Below are 20553 nucleotides of genomic sequence, written 5' to 3' on the forward strand. Positions count from 1 at the left end.
AATTGCGGCTTGGTGTTTTTTTTTCCTGCATGCCCATTGCAGATTCTCACATTTTCCCACCTCTTTATCTATTGTTTTTACATTCTTAATCATGCTTATGTGCAGCAATTTTTTTTAAAGCTTTTATTTATTTATTTGACAGAGAGAGACAGAGTGAGGGGGGAACATAAGCAGGGGGAGCGGGAGAGTGAGAGGTAAGCTTCCTGCTAAGCAGGGAGCCCTGTGCAGGGTTACATCCCAGGACCCTGGGATCATGACCTAAGCCAAAGGCAGATGCTCAATGACTGAGCCACCCAGGTACCCCTGTGCAGCAATTTTTGTGGAAATGTGGATATTTTGGTGCAAAAGTGTTTGAATAGGTATACTATCAACCAAAAATCTGCACTGTTAATGAATTAAGAAAGACCTCTAATCAAATCAGAAAGAATAATTAGGTTGTGATAGAGTTTCAGCTGGAAATTCCTCTGCCTGAAAATGGCCATGGTATTCTCAATATCTTAAGGGGCAACTGATTTGTAATATCATTTTTGGGGGACAGGTGTTCAGCAAGATACTAGAAGCTAAATTTAAATATTAATTTTTTACAAAAAATTAGAAGCTATAATTTTAGGTATAAAAATAATGCTGAAACCATCTTGTGTCTTCTATTATTGACTAAAATTCTTTATTATGTCATTTACTTTCTATGTAACAATAAGAATGAATTAGATTTATCAATAATACACATCCAAAGTCTTTTTTATCTTAGAAGAACTAAATATTACATATCAAATTTTTCTCATCCATGTCCAATACTGATCTACACTTTAAAAGTATCATCAGAAAACCAAATGATTAACAAGTTAAATCAAATGTTGAGTGAAATTGAAATTAAAATAATAGGTACACCCCAAAGAGAAAAACTGGAATAAAATATAGGCAGACAAAACATGGCTGTCATAGTGCCGTCAGTAGCAACAAAATTTTCAAGGAGCAGAATCAGTAGCTTGATTCAAAAACGACAGTCTCTTTCCATAATTTGACTATTGTTGAAATGCTGCTATAAATATCAGGCACAAATGTTCACTGGTAAATGGATAAAGAAGTTGTGGCGCATGCGCGGGCACACACGCATACACACACACACACACACACACACACTATTACTCAGCCATAAAGAAGAGTGAAATCTTGCCATGTGCAGTGATGTGTATGGAGCTAGAGAATACTAGGTGAAGTGAAATAAGTCAGACAAAGACAAATACCATATGATTTCACTCATACGTGGAATTTAAGAAACAAAACAGTATGGGAAGGGGGAACAAAAGGAGACAGGGAAGCAAACCATAGAGAACAAACTGAGGGGTGATGAAGGGCCATGGGTGGGGGACGGGCTAAGGGAGGCACTTGTGATGAGCACTGGGTATAATATGTAAGTGATGAATCAATGAATTGTACACCTGAAACTAATATTACACTGTATGTTAACTGGAGTTTAAATGAAAACTTGAAATTAAAAACAAACAAAAGCAAAACAAAATGATAGTCTCAAAATTATCTTGATTAATAAATTTCAAAACAATGATATGGTTCTTTCCTAAGTTAGTTCCTGACTATATATATAGTCTCTCTCCATATACATATTATATATTGTCATATATTTATATATTTATAAACATAGTTATATAAATGTATAACATCTACTGCTACTTTCATGTCACTATATTTTTTATTCCTTTGAAAAATAATTATAAATATGATTTTTAAAAGAAACAGTTTTAATTTGTAAAGTAAAAATAATTTTAAATTAAGTCATTTTCTACATTTTCTCCTTTTTATGTATGCTATTTTAAGATAAAAATCTAATTTTCTGTAAATCTCAGTCTTTATTCCTATTTTTACACTATTTATTTGTCATAGTTTTTAATATTTTGTTTGCTTATTTCACTAGTTGAATATTTTGACTGATATATGTCACTATTGCTTATAAGTCACAAGTAGCTGTTTCTAAAACTGATCACGAAACCCAGAAGGGCAGATTAGTTGATTGGGCTATCACTCACTTCTACCTAAGTAGATTGGATAATACTTGTTGTGGCTTATTTCCATGGCCAGAGGGTGGACAAGATAAGACCAACTTTGCAGTTAAGCAGAAAGCATACAACTTTCAGAGATGAAGTCAAAATTCTGGGCTAGTTGTGAGGGGAGGAGCAGATACTTGTACCGCTGGATCTGAGATTAGATAACAGGCCAGATGAAGATAAATGCTTTGACCCTACCACTTTTCTAGATAGTCTAGTCAAAGACAAACTGATCATAGTCTCCTATGGAAAGGGAAGATAGATAAAGGAAGTGACATGTATTCTGTCTTCCTGACATATTTGTACCAGGAGAGAACCAAAGTGGAGGGACAGTAGTATAAGAAAAATCATAGTCCAAGGGGAGCAGAAAGTAATCACAAATTCTCTCTAGATTGTCGGAAGCAGAGAGTTACATCATATCCTCTATCTACAGGTATAGAGATACAGATATATCCATGATGAGCAGGCAGGCAATTTTGTTTTTTCCTGCTGATTATATTATGGTATGATAAAAAATATAGAATAAGAAGGTTGTGCATACCAGTGGTATCAGAACCAAATTCCTGTATCCTTCATGGCAGCAGCTTTATAGTGGTTGTCTTTAAGAAGTTAATGATGTTAATTTTTTAACGGGATGTTGTTGGAATCCAAACAGCTCACTTGCCTGACTCCCTGCTGTTCTCTGAAAATGATTTTGGCAAAGGGAACTTGACAGATCATCCTCCTTCTTCATAGTGCCAAGTAACCCGCTTTTTAACATTTAAAATGGCCCTCTTAAGTGAACAAAATTCACAACTTGACACCCCACCGAAGAGCAAGTAAACCTGCTGAAAATGATATGCATTCCTGCTTTGATCTGACCTAGGCAGTGGTTATGCAGATGTAAAGGAGGAAAGAAAATCTCTGATGTGATGACAGAGAATGAGTATATCCAAAGGCAGACGCTGAAGTCACATTTAGGCTTTGAAACACTACATGCTTTTATCGTTTTGCTCCGAAAGTTACAATACAACATGTAATCCGAAGTGCACATACCTGGAATCCCCAAGTAGTAGCCAGTAGTGAAGTTTGCTTTAAATCCCCCTTTTGCCAACAGCTTGTCAGTGATGAAAAGAACCGTCATTCTGTTGGTGGTTGAGAACACGTCCATTACTGGGCCAGGCCCTGTATACACAGCTGTTCCAATGGAAAACAAGAAAATCACTGAAATAGTCCTTTGCATCTAGAAGAAAGCATACCTGTTCTTTCAGTTCCATCTTCTAGAGATATGCAATGTGCAACATGGCTGGTCAGGAAGTGACCACATGTGCATAACTGTGTACTTCCTTTTAGATTTTGGACACTGCTTCTAGGAAAGTCAACTTCTCTATTGATCTTTTCCAGGATTGTCTGAAGTTTCTGTGGCTCTATGCTTTAATGATAAATTCCTCCTAATATTTACTGGCTTAGCGCCACTACTCTTCAAACTCATGTGATTCCCAGAAAAAAAAAAATATATATATATGACTGCTTTTAAGGACCTTTATAAAACAGTGCAGATTATAACTTCCCTTAGTAAATTTTTGTCCAAATGTATTTGATATTTCTTGTGAGTTGAATCATTAACCTAAGCTGAAGGATTAGGTTAATTAGAGACAGATAATATAAACCTAAGTGGTGGTTTTCAAATGTTTTCCACTAAGTCCTGGGCTTTGGGGGTTTCATAAATAATGAAAAATATTCTCTACTACACAATAAAGCTTAGGCTAATTAAAAAAATGTGTTCACACACACACACACACACACACACACACATATTTAGGGAGGGACCAGGAGAGGGGCCGAGGGAGAGATTTGTAAGCCTGCTCCCCATCCAGTGCAAAGCCCCATGCAGGGCTCCATCTCATAACCTTGAGATCATGACCTGAGCTCAAATCAAGAGTTTGATGCTTAACTGACTGAACCACCTAGGCACCCCTCATATTATTAGATATTTTATATATTACAATCCCAGAAAGTAATTATGTTTCAAAAGGACTTCTTGCCTAAAATTTTGAAAAATATAATTTTGAGGTCCTCTGGAATTCTTGTTTATTTTTCAATAATTAATGTAATATTAAGAGGTGAAATGATGAAAATGAATTCTTAGATCATGAGAAGCTGAATTTTCATTAGAAGGACAATATAAAGTAAAAATGGGAAAACAACTCAAAATATGTTCATAACTATGTATCTCAAAATAAAATTTGAATTTCATCAGTTCTTATTACTCTTAGGTTCCCAGCCCCACTGAGATTTTCATTGTTGATGTCTTCTGGGTGTGGCTCTCAAAATCCTCTTCTAGGAAGCCTGAATTTTAGAACTTTGTGGGATTTTGCGGAAGAACACCGTGTAAGCAGTAATCAGTTAGTATCACTGGGAACCCTCTCTACCACCTTGCCCCTGTACAGCTATGGAAAGTTCCTTCTGGTCTTCCTCCATTGGTTGCCATGTTCATGAGATTGCATTCTCATTGCATAGCTAGCTGGCCAGGTTTTGTAGGAAATGATTAATATGAGTCCCAAACACATGTTTTGATAAAACACTTTTACTTGTGAAGTATGTTGTTTCATGCACTCCAGTTGACCCTATAAGCATTTTCATAGTTTAATGTATTACTTATCAGGAGACACTTTCTTAAAAACTGGTAGTAGTTAAATAGAATATTAGCTATTACATTTGATTGATAGTTTTTATTGTGTTACTGTGTATTTTATGAACTACATACAAGAATTTCCTCTAGAATAGTACACTTTTCCCCCATCTGTATTTTGAAAAAATTAGTAGTAATCAGTAGAAGATAGGGAAAAATCAACTTTGGTCAATATTTGAATCATTCTCAGGTACTTATATAGGAGCCGCTGGTCCTAGAGAAACAGGCAATCAGAGCAATAATGAAATGTAAATAAAAATCATAAAAAATTTGCGTAAAACACAATTTGTTCTTTTAGTTTTGAAGTGAAACAAAACTGGATTTAATAGCTATTTTTGGAAATATGATGTACACATAATGCATATTAAATTGAGTAATATATGTCTTTTAGCTTTTACTCTCCAATGGGTAATGCTTACTGTAGTATATTAATATAGCTGGTTGAAACCGCTCATGCAAAAATATTAATTCTGGTTTGCCAAGGATGCTCAAGAAGAATATTACTCTGTCATAATTGTAAACACTCTCCTTTTGGAAGCTCCACATAAAATTTGACATGTTATTCTGCTGTTGTAATTTCATTTTGCTAGTTGTAAAAATGATTACAGTTATTGGGAAATGCTCTCTCCATCAATCCAATGTCTTGAGCCATACAACTTTCATAGTATTTAAATCACAGACTTACCTAAGAGCAAAGAATCATCTTCTCTACCATCTCTGATTTCCACTACATCTGCAATATTTTCCAAGTCGAATTCTTGAAAATGAAGTTGTATATTTTTTCCCTTCTGTGCATTTAAATTCCAAACACCTTAAAAATAAAACATGACAACACAAGTTAGAACACGCTTCTTTTGACTTCCCTCAAAAGCTTCTCTCTCGTGAGAATTTCAAATTTCTCTGAATTTTTCATGATCCTCTCAAGTCCCTCCTGCCTTTTCCCTTATTGTTACAATAGCTTGGGCATTTTGTAAAGCCTGACAACTTATCTATATCTTTATCTAGACTGTGTTATGTTTGTTTCTTCTTTTCTCATTTCAGTGCCTAACAAATAAAGTGTCCAATGAATACTTATTTCATAAATCAATAAATTCAATAAATTTCTTTAAATTGTTCTTTTAATATCCCACTGACTTTCAGAATGCTTAGATCGTTAGGTTGTGCAAATGATATGTTTAAAAGATGTCTTCAATGTGAAGTAAAGATGATAATCTCTGGTTCCCCCTACAAGTCAAATGAGATTCATGGCTATTTATTTTTTTGGATCAGATAAGTCCCTGAAATTGTGGCTCTATTCCCCTATGAAAGTGATACTTCCTTATCTCTGGGTCATTTGAAGGAAGGAAAGTCGACATTTTCTAAACAACACATTTTTCACTGTCATTAGGGGATTTCTTTCACTGGTAGATTTCCCCATTTAGATTGGTGTTGCTATCTTAGGTACGGCCATGAGAGGAACGTGTCTGTTTCCCAGACCTACTAAAGTGGCATATTTGTAGGCCGGGCTGGGGAACTGGCATTTTTAACACAATTTGTAGGCTGTACTGCTCCTCCAGTTAGGAATATTGACCAAGAGATAGGCTCTGTGCAGTTTTATCAAACTATTCTCCCAGACTTAAGATTTTTAGTAAATCCTCATTATTTTATCTTAAAAAAAAAAAAAGATTTACTTATTTGTTTTATAGAGAGAGAGTGTGTGTGCAAGTGAGAGGAGGGGCAGAGAGAATCCTCAAGCAGAGTCCCCACTGAGCGTGCTACCTGACATGGGTGGGGTTCAGTCTCAAGACCCTGTGATCAGGACCTGAGCTGAAATCAGGAGTTGGATGCTCAACCAACTGAGCCATCCAGGCACCCCATCTCATCTTTTATACATTACTCTAGCTGCATGCTTTATTGACACTAATTATATTTACAAAGGTGTGGATATTATAACTGGCCCTTTACTATACCTTCCACTGACTTTATGGAATTATGGACTTGTTATATGTAATATAGACATTATATGCATAATCAAGAAGAGTGATTAAGGCAGTAGTACCTGGAGTAAGATACTTTCACACTCTGGTTTTATTCAATTTTTAAGTTTGAGATTATAATAATAGCACCTGCTTCAAGGAATTATTGTAAAAATTGAACTGAAATAATATATTAATCACTAACAGAGTGCCTAGCATAAAATAAATGCTAAATAAGTTAGTAATTATTACTGTTATTGTTGTTACTATATTATGCAGTCTTCTAGACGTGGTAGGTGTACTGAGGTTCGGCAAATTTATAGTCAACTTTGCTGTGTCAAAGAGGGGATCTAGCCTTGACAAATACATCTGTTTTTCATGGCCTGGGGAGAAAATGACTCACAGAAAGCCTGGTTAGGGTAGTTGTTTGGAAAGTTCATGGAAGTGAATGTTGTATTCGGCTCCCACAGTTCAAAAGGTCCTCCACAGTCCGCTGAAAAGGAGAAAAGGGAAACAATGAAAAATCACTAGTAACACAATGCTTATTTCAGGGAGATAAATGCCAGCAAATTCCCAATTATTTGGATATTCCCAAAATCCAATCTGGTTTTGACAGATAGAATTTATAGATTGTTAAAAGAAAACCTTGCAACCTAAGTAAGGGAAAACTATAGGTTAACAGGTCTCTTGAGAAGAACTTTGCAAAAGCTTAAATACCATTAAGTTATTTGAATCTCTAAGGCGGCATAATCGTGTGGAGCATTTCCCAAAATTATTTCGGCAAGGAATAATTTTGCTGAACATCTGTTATAAATAGGCTTTATGAAATAAGATATCAACTCCCTGCTAAAGAAAATAGAAATATAGAAATATAGAAAATGAATCTTGATAATGGAAAAAATCTTATATTTTACATTCTCTTTGAGAAAGTTGAGTAAATCACTCATTCTGCCATTTCTTTTTTTTTCTTTTTTTTTAATTTTTAAATTTTTTATAAACATATAATGTATTTTTATCCCCAGGGGTACAGGTCTGTGAATCGCCAGGTTTACACATTTCACAGCACTCACCATACCACATACCCTCCCCAATGCATTCTGCCGTTTCTTATGTTTTCTCTTTCTTTTTGCTTTTCTACTTTTTTCTCACACCCCTCCCCCAGACTTTTTTTTTTTTTTTTCCAGTGGAGAGGGAGCTTCACTGTCCTGTATACTAAGATGTCTTACTGTTAAGAAAGGGAGACAAACAGAATCTCCTCTTGCTAAATAATTGCTCAAGACTGGTCTGTTACTTAACATTGCCCAGAAGTCAGGTTAGGGAAAAATTTATTAGACAAAATTCTAGTTAAAACTAAGATTTTAAGTTGACAGATTAACTTTATGAAATTCTTAACCTACTTTATATTTTTCTCCCTGCTTACTCAACGAAAATTCTAAAGTAGTATAAAAAATCAACTACTTAAAGGATCCTAATTCTATCTTATTTGTATTGACATGTTACATTTAAAATCAAAAGAATAAAAGTAACCTAATTGTAAGAACACAGGGAACTGAGATAAGTGTATATTTTTTTCTATTTAAAGGCAGATGATGCTGAAGTTATTTACTCCCAGTAAGATAGAAATCAGATTATAGGAGAGAGAATTGAATGTCTTTACACCTGTAGCAATGCCTTCAGTCATACCCTCTTCTTCAGTCCCTCTTTACATGTCTTCTGCCTCACTTATGTAGCTCTTTTCAATTCATGTCCTCTTCCAAGTTTGTATGTAAGAAGCATCTTTAATTTGGGTTTCATGATGTATATAACTGGACAGAGAGAAGTGTTTGTTGTGGTTCAACAGTAGGCTGCCATCCCATCCTGTCCTGTACAGTGGTAGAGTCTGGTCTATCTCTAATGCCCCCCACCCCCACCAGCAGGCTGGTCCACACCCAGATGCATTTAGCAAGAATAACAAAACCTCTTGCAAAATCTTATCATTTGCAAATTGTTTCCATGAATTTTGTCTCATCTGAGGAGAGAACATGTTCTATAAAAGGAAGATGTGTTTGAGCTGGTGGATTAAAATTGTCATTCTGAGTTAGCTCTTCGTCTTTTTGAGAGTTGGTTTTCTCATATGTGAAAGAGATATATTATTAGAGATTTTCAGGGTTGTTATAAAAGTCAGACATAATTATGAAAAGTGCCTATGCATTACCTAGCATATTCTGTACTAATTTTCAATACGTACTTGTGGATTAAGTAATTATTTTTATTATTTCCATTTTAAATGGGCAATATGAGCATTGGAGGTATTCAGTTACTTGCTAATGTTGTGTACATTTATTTAGTGTCAAAGTCAAGACTCCAGTTATCTTAGCTTATCCCTCAGTACGTCTTCTTATTAGGTTAATAAAGCTCTACATCATTTCCACCATCTGGTCTAAGCCATAGGCAGTGTTTAGATTGTGTCTCAGGAAGTGCCACGGGATCGTATGTGACATATACTTGTTAGGTACAGACAAAGAGAAGGAGGGCAGAAGGGAACATGAATGAAAGTACTAACAAGTAAGGTCAATGATGGATAGATTTAGAAGGAAGAAGGCACTGTACATAGGGTGCTAAAGAAGGTATTGGAACCAAAGATAGAGTGATAAGGGGGAAGAAGGGCAGGTTCTCCGCCGGATAATTGTACCATCCGATCTCTGAGGTCAATACTCTGCTTGATTATGTGACTAATCACCTCACAAAGAGTTCTGAAGAAATATCTACTACAACCCCTCTTTTCCCACTTACACACAACTCATTTAATTTTAATAATTCTTAGTACCATGAAATGCTCTCTTCAGTTCTCTGTGGAATTAATGGGGAAGGGGGAAGTATAAAAATCCTGCAGGGGCAAAACTGACATTGCAGATTGCAGATTAGAGAAAGCCAGTTCTTGGATTTCATTAGTTTAGACACGGCCAGTGTGGCCAGTGGATTTGTTTTTTGTTTTGTTGTCGCTGATTTTAAGCCATCATTCTTATTTTCTCCTCAACGGATGGGAAAATCTCAAAACTGTAGTCTCCTAATAAAGTAAATAGCTGACATTTTGGAGAATGTATTGAATTTTCACATAATTGAACACAACAGTACATTATATTACATGTAGATGAGTAGGTAGGACTTCAATAAATACATATATAGTATGAAAATGTTGTCAAGTGTAATTGTTATGCCTGTCAAGATAGTTCACTTAGCATTTCTCCACTAAACACAAGTCTTAGAAAATTCATTCTCTCTTGAAATACTTAAGAATTACTTTTTTATGGGATTGGGAAGGAGACAAACCACAAGACACTCTTAATCTCATAAAACAAACAGAGTTGCTGGGAGTTGAGGGGTAGGGATAGGGTGGTTGGTTGATGGACACTGGGTTGGGTATGTGATATGTGAGTGCTGTGAAATGTGTAAGCCTGAAAATTCACAGACCTGTACCCCTGGGGCAAATAATACATTGTATGTTAATAAAAATAATTTAAAAAGAATTACTTTTTTGAAATGAATCTCAGATATAATGTCACATCAAACAACTGACCAATAAGATATCTCTGATCCTTAGCTGTTAAGATATATCAGTTACTCTCTGTATATAATAACAGTAATAAGGAATTAGAAAAAGCACTTTCATCCATTCTAAATATGAACACACTGTTTAATTTAATGGTGGTGTTGCTATAGTAGAAATATAACATATGCTTCTTAATAGAGGGGCCAAAGACTCATAAAATGTACTTCTGGGTACCACAATCATACTGTAACATTAGATAAACTCTCTCCACCCAGAGAATGAGAGTTAAACAGTCTCTCTGGTACAAGGAACTCTACTTACTTAGAGTTGTGAAACTCCTTCATTTTCCTTTTTTTTTTTTTTTGAAGCTGTTCTCTCAAAGATTTGTATTCTGATTAATTCCTACCATTCCAGCAGGGATTTTCACTGCATACAGAATGTAAATAACATGCAGTATTTTGCAAAATGGTTGTCAAGGATAGATATTTTCTTTGAGGCATGTCAATTTTAATCCATGCTTAAGCCTCTGATGTTCATGAGATATGTGTCAATGAGAGGTGAAAAAGAGAAAAGCCAGCTCCCACTTACAATAGGAGGGTTCAAATGAAAGGTATTTGTGGCAAAACAATAGCTGTACCTTGAGAAATAATCTTTCACTGATAATTGAATATTATTAAAATCAGTATTATTTTTCATTATCATAGTAATAGATAATAAGTCCTACACTATTACAGATAACATTTTAAAAATTTATGTTGTAGTATAACATGGACTATCCCATGAAAATTTTGTGTTCAGTTTATCAAAATTTATGTTCCATTCACAGGTTCTAGTGACCAGCCATGATACTAATATTTACCTTAAATTTATGACAATGGTGTTCAAATTGTCATTTCTTATAGTCTACATTTTATTTGTAATGAATAGCAATCTAGTCAACAAACAGGTTATTAGTTTTAAAGGTAAAAATGTGAAAACAAAACAGAATAGACAAAACATAGTGATATAGGAGCATATGAGTGCAGTTAATAGGAATTTGCTAGGGATTTAAATATCAAGTCACACTAATGATATATAAGACAAGCAGCTCTGGGGTGCCTGGGTGGCTCAGTGGGCTAAAGCCTCTGCCTTCGGCTCAGGTCATGATCTCAGGGTCCTGGGATCGAGCCCCGCATTGGGCTCTCTGCTCAGCGGGGAGCCTGCTTCCTCCTCTCTCTCTGCCTCTCTGCCTACTTGTAATCTCTGTCTGTCAAATAAATAATAAAATAAAATCTTAAAAAAAAAAAAAAGACAAGTAGCTCTGCTAGAAAATGGCCATCACAAAATTATAAGACAAGTAGATAAGTACTGATTCTTTTCTATATGAAGAGCTAAAATTAGATTATTTAGCTCAAAATATAATGTCCTATCTGTGAAACTTTCCAAATTAATGTTAATTTTTGTCTTTGGAAATGGAAAATGGCCTAAATAATGGCCAAATAGAGCAAAAGTGTGGAAATAAAGAGTGGCTTAAACTATCTAGAACTATATCTTGTAATTTTTTTTTTCTTAACTAGTTTTAACAGCCACAGAAATAAGTTAGAGCCTGAAATGTGGATTCCTTTTTATATATACCTGTTTTATCTAGTAGGTATCTTGTTATCAGTCACCCAAGTTGTGTTGCAAATTGACATAATATTTGTGTAATGGAATGTTTACTTTTTAAAAGTGTTCTCAATACAATCCCCACATTTAAATTATTTGTGTTGATGCCATAGGACAACAACTGTAGAGCTAATGCAGCAGCAAGAGATCAAAATCACAGAATGGAAAAATCCCTGTAGTTATGAAAACTGAAATTAACATTTCCCCAAACTAGGCACAACATAGATCCCTAGGAACAAGGGAGGACTTTTGCTAGTCAGCTACTGGTCTGGGATTATTTTCTTATTCAAATGCTCTGTAAGAGCCAAAGAAAGGCTATTAGCCAGTCAACCATGGCTTCTTTTATTTCTGCTTAAACAAATCAGTGATCTGGAACCAGAAAAGCTCTGCTCAAATAAGAATTTCACTGAACCAATTGCAAATGGCATTAGAATGAAATTGTTCAGAATGCATTTGATGGTAATTAACATTTTCTGCTGTGCTAAATATTGCCCTGAAGTGAGCCATTTGGAAATTGGAACAAATATACTTTGGGCAAATTCTAAAGTTTATATTTTAAAATCAGGTAGGTTATTCTAGTGTTATAATTTCCCTATTGTTAAAATATGAGAGATATCATGCTTCCTTGACCTTGAAGTGTTATTTTTTCCCCCTTTCTGACCAGAATAGATATGAGGACTGTGTGGGTTATATAGTTAAAATTTTAATATGTGAAATTATATTAAAGTTTTATTTGTATGTATAATATTATGTACAGAAGTTATCTCACATCTTCTATTTCAGATAATGATGAAATTGTTATTTTAAAAATGTCAAGCCTATGTAGCTATTACTTCTACTAGAAAATCTTGCTTCTTGGCCACTTATTAATGTGTACTAGAACACACTGGCAGAAAAAATTATGAAAATTATTTTAAATGTTTGAAATGTCAAAACAGCAAGATGTTTCTAGTATTTAGTGTCCATAGGAATTTTTTATCAAACCATTTAATGACTTTAGTAATTAGAATATTTCCTAATGGTTTTTTGCATGAGAATGTTTTATATAATAGACAGGTAGGGTATGGGGCACCCACACAAAATGAAATGAAGCAATTAATTTTAAACAATGCCAGATGGCTCAAATTATTGCATTTATGTTGGGTTTTGCTCCATCCCATCCCTTCCTTCATTTTCAAAACTTAGCTCTGGTAATAAAATTTCATTTGACAAAAATATTTGTGTCACCCAAAGAAACACAGCCAACACAAAAAAGGAGAGAGAGAAACTTAGTTCATCTCTACTAATATTTTTTGACCATCTATTTCTGTGATGTTAAAATGCAGACACTGGTGAAGCAAAGATGAATGAGACCCAGAGTTTGGTGTCATGAAACTCACTTTTTTTTTTTAAGATTTTATTTATTTATTTGACAGAGATCATAGGTAGGCAGAGAAACAAGCAGAGAGAGGGGGGAAGCAGGCTCCCTGCTGAGCAGAGAGCCTGATGCAGGACTCATCCCAGGACCCTGAGATCATGACTGAGCTGAAGGCCGAGGCTTAACACACTGACCCACCCAAGCACCCCATGAAACTCACTTCTTGCCACAGTTTTGTGCCCTATATATATATATATAAAAAGATAAGCTACTTTTCTGCTTTTGTTTCAATTTTATGAGTGTCCTACTGTCTCTTAATGATTCTTAAAACTTTCTCCAGTTCACACTTTCTTTAAAATCTATCACTTACTTTTCTACTTTTAGGGGCACATGATTATATATTGCCTTAATTATTTCTTTATGTGGATTATATTTTTCCATACATTGGTTATTACTACATATTATATTTCTTGTGCAGTACTTTGTACATAGTAGATATTTATAAAATTCGAATAAATGTTTGAAATATTGAAGAATTTATGTATAGCCCATACAAGCATCTAAACATGTTAATACAAAAGATGGTTAAGTGTAAACTATCCTTTTGGTAAAATCTAAGTGCACATTCAATATGGTGGCATGGAACTAGTAGGGCAATGTAATTACTATCCTCATCTTAATGATAGCTTACTCGATATCCATTCTCAAATATCAGTCATTTATCTTTAGAGCTTCTGAATTGTTAAAAACCCTCATCTGAAAGTCTGCCTTCTTTCTTTTTAACTTGAAGATTGAGAGCAGAAAAATATATAGTTTTCAAAGTAAAGTCAAATTTGGATATGTTCTACATGTTGATTTGCTGATGTTATTATGGGAAGAGTTTCAAGTGCACTTGGAAGGAAATGAAAATGGAAAAAATGCTGTGTTTGTGGGCTGAGATCCATGGCAAAACAAAAACATCCATGAGGTTTGACATAAGCAAAGCTGTAGGACTAGATCAGTTTCCAACTGCCATAATCCAAAGATAAAAAGGATTTTTTTTTTTTTTACATCAATACTACAATGCAGTGAAGACATACCAGTAGAGGCAAAATACATGTTTGATACAATTTATCATTATATGCTTTTTTTTTCCTCTGTCAAATCCCATAGTTGAAAAGTGATAAGAAGGTATTGTCTCCTTTGATATTATAAGATGGGTAATATGCCTCTATTTCCTCTGAAATGTTAGTTCCCAATTTTAATTAAGAGTTTTGAAACAGACTCCATTTTGTTCTTTTGTGTTAAAAGACCCCATAGGAACGGGAAATCCTGGACACTGCTCAACTGTAACACATTAGTGGTTCCATGAGGGGAGACTATTGCAGGGCCTTACAAAGGCACCATTTCAGGATAAAGTAAATAAATAAATAAATAAATAAATAAAAAATAAAAAAAATTGTGTGATCTTGGTTGGTCTAGTTAAAGTCCAGGCCCAATGGACTTTATTATTATTATTATTATTAAATGGACTTTATTATTATTATTATTATTAAATTATTCAATTATTATTAAATTATTCTGGAAATAGGCTGGGTATGTTTCAAGCTCAACCAAACTTCTCTTTGATCTTAAAGTCACTCCTTAAGATGACCATGAGACTCTTAAGGCTTCTTCCCAAAAAATGATCCACCATGCCACATGGCCAATACAGAACTACTTTGTATTCTACTGAAAACGAAATGGAAGTCAGCACCTTCTTTATTTTAAAAAATAAAAATATACTAAAATTATTATAAATATGATGCATAACAAAGTACTGAATGATTTCCTTGTGAGTGTATGTATGAAGCATTATTTTGCTAACTTCCATTTTGTTTATATTTTGGAGTCTTCAACTTTTAGTGAAAAAATAACATTAGGTTGAGATAATTTGAAAAGCCAGAAGAATATCTACTTGAAGATAAAATGCTTTCATTGGTAAAATACATGTTATAGTTACTTACTAGGAAGTTCTGGTGGAGGAGTTGGGACCAAAGTTGGTTCTGGATAAAGACTCACATTGCAAATCCCATACGTTAGGCTAATGTCATCCAATGCTATATCACTCAGGATCTGGTTTTTAAAAGCATTAAAAGCAACCTGCAATTCAGAGAGGGATATGAAATCATTCTACTCTAATCTTTTCTGACTTGATTCTTCTTGTGGCCCAATATTTGCTGGAGAATCAGTATTACCAACTCCAAATATATGAGGGCAAATTTCTACATAGTGAAATATTGATAGATTCTGCTTTTTATAATCCTTCCACTGAGCCCACTTCCCTTCTTGTGGGTTCATACTAATCTAAATTTTCACTAGTGTTTTTCTTCAGATTTAGGCAATATTGCCACAGTTTCTCTACGTCTCTGTCTCTCTCGTGATTTGTCATATTCTACTGTACTCTGACATGGATCCACATTTTCTGGCAAGGGACAGCAATCTTCTCACAGATTCCTCCCCGCAACTATTTTAGAAATCTGGGTAGCTGTCTGCCTTCTTATAGCATATGAGCCCTAAAGAGAAGACACACCAACTAGATAATTTAATTGAGAAAAGAAAGGGACAAGAGAAAATACGAGTGTAATATGACCATTTGGGGCCAATTAGTACTGGTCATAGTTCACCCAGGAAACTGGTGTGGGATACTTTGTGAGGGTAATGTCCAGAGGACACAGACCCAGACTTGGAAGAAAGTTTCAGCAGTCAGATGAAAACTATTAGGTTCTTAAAGACAGTGGGTATTTTAGCTGAACTTTCCTGGATCCTCTTTTGTGTAGGAAACACATAAACAGAATACCCACAATACATTAATTGTTGTCCTAGGCACATTGTATACATTATCTCATTTAATTTTTTCAATACTATTGTAGAGTCATCCATTCGCTCATTTGTTCATTCTTTTCACCTTCTTCATGCTAGACACAATTCCAAATAAGGATTATTTTCTCCCTTTCATGTACGTGCAAACTGAATTTCAAAGAGACTAAAGTAACTTAAGATTTCATGACAGAGTGACAAAGCCAAGGTGCAAGTATTTGTAGAACCCAATGCTCTCATTCTGCCTGATAAGCTAACCTTGAAAAAGTGGATCCAATTATATTATTAAAAAAAAAAAAAGCTCAGTGTGTTGAGCCAGATTAGCCACTGCAATATAGTAGCCCCCCACTATCTGAGGTTTCACTTTCTGTGATTTCAGAGCCTCATGATCAGCTGGGTTATGAATCAGAAGATCCTTGTTCAGGTATTATCAGAAGGTCAGTAATAGCCTAATGCCATGTCACAGTGCCTATATCATTCACCTCACTTCATCTCATCATGTAGGAATTTTGTCATTTCACATCATCATAAGAAGAATGAATACAATACAATAAGATAATTTTGGGAGAGAGACCAGATTCACATAACTTTTGCTACAGTATATTACTCTAATTGCCCTATTTTCTTATTATTGTTGTTAATCTTTTACTGAATTTAATTGATAAGTTAAATGTTGCCATAGGTATATATGTATAGAAAAAAACCCATAGCATATATAGGGTTCAGTATTATCTATGGTATCCATGGGAGTCTTGGAACATATACCCCATGGACAAGGGAGACTACTATACTTATTTCTATGCTCTGCCATTCCATTGTTCCCCTGATGTTCTGTTTTCCTTTATTCTTCTCTGAATTATCAGAAAACAAAGCTGGAGAAGAAAACTTCACAGAAAAAAAAAATTAGATAGACTTGGAAGAAAGAAAAGAAAGAAAAAGGGAAGGAAAGAAAGATGGAAGGAATGCAGATGAAGGTGTTTGATTACTGCCTCCTTCTGCAAAGTCATGAGAAAAAACCAAAGCCTTCACTATGACTATGTCTGTCCAAATATACACCTTCTGAAAGTTATATTCTCTTGCCTGAAATGACCTGATTAAAACAATGTTAATTTGGTCAAACTACTAGCCTGTATTATCCTGTATTTTAATTGCAAACACCCTTAGGAAGAGAACACATTAAGCTGTTATCTGAAAAATTAATTCACCTTAATGTGAAATAAATGACCAGAGACATCCCAAAGATACAGCTCATAGAATTTATTTCTAAAGGAAATATATAGATTAAGTCAAATTTGGGCAGGGTAGATGGATACCGATGGGCATGGCTGTTCTAATAGAAAAAAATGGTTCCCTAGAGAAGTGCAGGGCTGATCTAGGTGATATCTGTGAAAAGCTGGAAGTCCTAGGTGAGCAGGGGACGTAGGAAGACATGGTTGGCATCTGCTAGAAAGTTGCTGAAGAAAGCTGTAATATCCCCCAATGTTTCTATGGATCTTATGGACCATTATAAGTAGTACTTTCATGTAGTAAATTGTTCCTCAATAAGTGGTTTTTTTTTTTTAAGGATTTTATTTATTTATTTGAGAATGGGAGATAACAACAGAGAACACAAGAGCGGTGGAGGGGTACAGGGAATGGAAGAAGCAGGCTCCCTGCTAAGCAGAGAACCTGATGTGGGGCTCTATCCCAGGACCCCAGGATCACACCCCCAGCTGACAGCAGACTACTCAATGACTGAGCCACCCAGATGCCCCTCAATAAATTGTTTTTAAATAAGTTAGTGAATAAATGAAAATAAGGGCACTCAGAGATTTTTTTTCTTCTATAGAGAGAGAGTACACATGCTCACGTGAGGATGGGGAATGAGAAGGGGCAAGAGGAGGTGGAGAATCTTTTTTTTTTTTTTTTTTTTTAAGTATATGTGCTGCCAAAGCCAGCACAGAAAGGGAGAATCTTAAGCAGAATCCACACCCAGCATAGTACTCAACATGGGGCTTGATCTCATGACTCTGAGATCACGACTTGAGCTGAAATCAAAAGTTGGGTGCTTAACCAACTGAGCCACCCAGGTCCTCCAAACTCAGATATTTTTGTAAAAAGAGACTAAAAAAGTAGAGAAATGACTTGGCTGTATTCAGAAAATAATTTTTTTCATCATATTATCTTAAACTATAATTGTATAACCATTTTTAGAACACAAACACATAATTATAAACAACAAGGTATTTTGCCAACCTTAAATTCCACTGTTTCATTTAATGTTACTTGTCCATAATTCCAATTTTCTCCATAATTTCCTTCCTTTTGGAAAACTGTCTTCTCCATATTTTGGTCACTGCTGATATTAATGCTTAATTTATAGACATTTTCACCATACATATAATACCTAATTTGGAAACAAGCACATATGATTAGATTTCTACAACATTAGAATAAGTGCAGTTTAGGTTCTTCTAAATCCTTTACTTTCTCTGGAATATTCCCTTTTTCCCTGAATGAAGGAGTTGTTAGTAAAGTGTGTGTGTGTGTGGGGGGGGTCTTCCAGAATTTTGCTATTTTATCAATTGAAAGAATAATGCAAATCCATTAAAACTTGGGATGTCTTAGTGAAATCACAAACCTGGCAATGTGACAAAGGCAATGGTACACATTAAATAAGAGTATGTAACACGAGTCTAGGACCTACCAGAAACTGAGGCAGACTGGTTCTAAAGTGGGGTCTAAAGGGAGACTTAAGAGTCCTACTCTTTCTCGTCTCCCTCCTGGTCCAGTGGGGGTGGAAATGTAAAATCCTGTAAAAACAACAAAAAAAGTTTTTACTTCATTTAACTGTCGGTAATTTCATTATGTGAGACATATGTTATAAGAAGAAAGAAACAACTTTAAGGTGAAAATATAAGGAGTGGGAAGGAAGGTAGATGCCATGATACATTATTATTTGGGAAAATCACTTCACAACTCTGGACCTCCCAATTTATAAAACAAAAGGCTTGAACTGGAGCATCTCTAAGGGTATATCACATTCTGACTTTTTATGAGTCCACATGATTATTTCATCATATTACTGTCACCAGATACCACTTTGATTCTCATTTACTAGATGTTTTTATCAATTCACTTCTTTAGAGATAATGATCACATGAGAGTATTTAGATATGCCGGTAGACTAACTCATGATATATGCAAGTATTTAAGCACAAATTTGAAGGTGATGTTAAGAGTTTCAAAGACCATCAGTTTTTTATTCCATTGACTATACTGCATTTCTCTATATAAGAAGTTACCTGATTTTATAATGGTTTCATCTCCCATATTCCTTTGAATGATAACTAATCAGATCACAGAAGAGTAGGAATCATGCTAATCTACATAAAAGCTTTCTATAATAGCTCAAGCCACTGCATAAAGTGCTTTTTGTTCTGGAATTCATTATCCCAACCAATGATTAGAGTCATTTGAAGTGTGGGAAGAGTTGCTAGAGTGAGAAAATTTTGAACATTTTCTTAGGGAAATTTAATTTTTTTATTCTTAGCTTGCTGTTCATATATTATGACAGAAAGCAGGAAACATGTAACAAAATATGCTATGAAGAAAAGGCAATATTGGGTAAATCTGATTTATAATTTCTAAATCTGATTTCTAATAAGTGTAGTTTTTTTATGAAATGCTGAAATTTAATGTTTATTTGAAATCAAGCATCTCCTCTCTTGTGTTTCCCAACAGAAATTTTTATAGACAATGCTGTATAAAATTCAAAGTTAGTCATTTACAACATGTAGCATAAGGATAAGATGTGAAGAAAATACTAGTAAAACTGCCAATAGGTATATCAGTTTATATTTAGATCGGTAAGGCAAAAAAAAATCCCTCAGAATGAATATTTCATCAAGGTGAAATCATGGTCAAATATATTAACAAATATACATCTACTGGATTTAAGTTATAAAATGTAAAATGGAAATGAATGCATGTTTAACATTTTATATCAACACATTACTTTATATAATGCTATGGCATTTCATGAGTACTTATTTTAGCTCTATAGTTAGCGCTCAACCTAACAAAAACCGTAGCATAGATACAGAGGGGATGAGCCAGAATCTACACTTTAAATGCTGAAATCCAAATCCCTTTTGAGTTGACCTTAATTTTAGTTGATTAGAATATAGTTGGGGAGGGAATAATTAAAATGCCATTGAATTCCCTGAATAAATAATGAACTGGCTACCCTGTTAAGAAATATTTCTAGTTAGCAGCAATTATACAACATAAAAACTATTGTGCCTGTATTTATGTTTGTCCATGTTCAATCAATTAGTTACATTTAGAAATATTTTTAATCTATTGTTTACTCATTAAGCAGTAATATATATGAAATTTTTGCTTTGATAAAGATATGATGCTATGAGTTTTGTTTCATTGTTCAGATAACATGTACTCATGTGGACTATAGTACCTTAAGAATTTTCCATAAATAAATTTTTAAGAGCACAATCTAT

The 20553-nt window shown here is 34.5% G+C and overlaps 1 protein-coding gene across 1 annotated transcript in view; it reads right to left on the minus strand.

Annotated features, from left to right (window-relative positions):
* Positions 1 to 20553, minus strand: part of LOC111146811 (transmembrane protease, serine 15) — a 115304-nt gene that overhangs the window by 49121 nt on the left and 45630 nt on the right. The window contains exons 12-17 of the mRNA XM_022502508.1: positions 18741 to 18846; positions 18290 to 18440; positions 15202 to 15337; positions 7090 to 7179; positions 5417 to 5542; positions 3096 to 3236 (exon numbers count right to left, since the gene is read on the minus strand). Of these exons, the coding sequence (XP_022358216.1) occupies positions 3096 to 3236; positions 5417 to 5542; positions 7090 to 7179; positions 15202 to 15337; positions 18290 to 18440; positions 18741 to 18846 (750 nt within the window). The remainder of the gene's footprint in view (positions 1 to 3095; positions 3237 to 5416; positions 5543 to 7089; positions 7180 to 15201; positions 15338 to 18289; positions 18441 to 18740; positions 18847 to 20553) is intronic.

The sequence above is a fragment of the Enhydra lutris genome, unplaced genomic scaffold, assembly GCF_002288905.1.
Source record: "Enhydra lutris kenyoni isolate GAN:26980312 unplaced genomic scaffold, ASM228890v2 scaffoldscaffold2, whole genome shotgun sequence".
Taxonomy (NCBI): domain Eukaryota; kingdom Metazoa; phylum Chordata; class Mammalia; order Carnivora; family Mustelidae; genus Enhydra; species Enhydra lutris.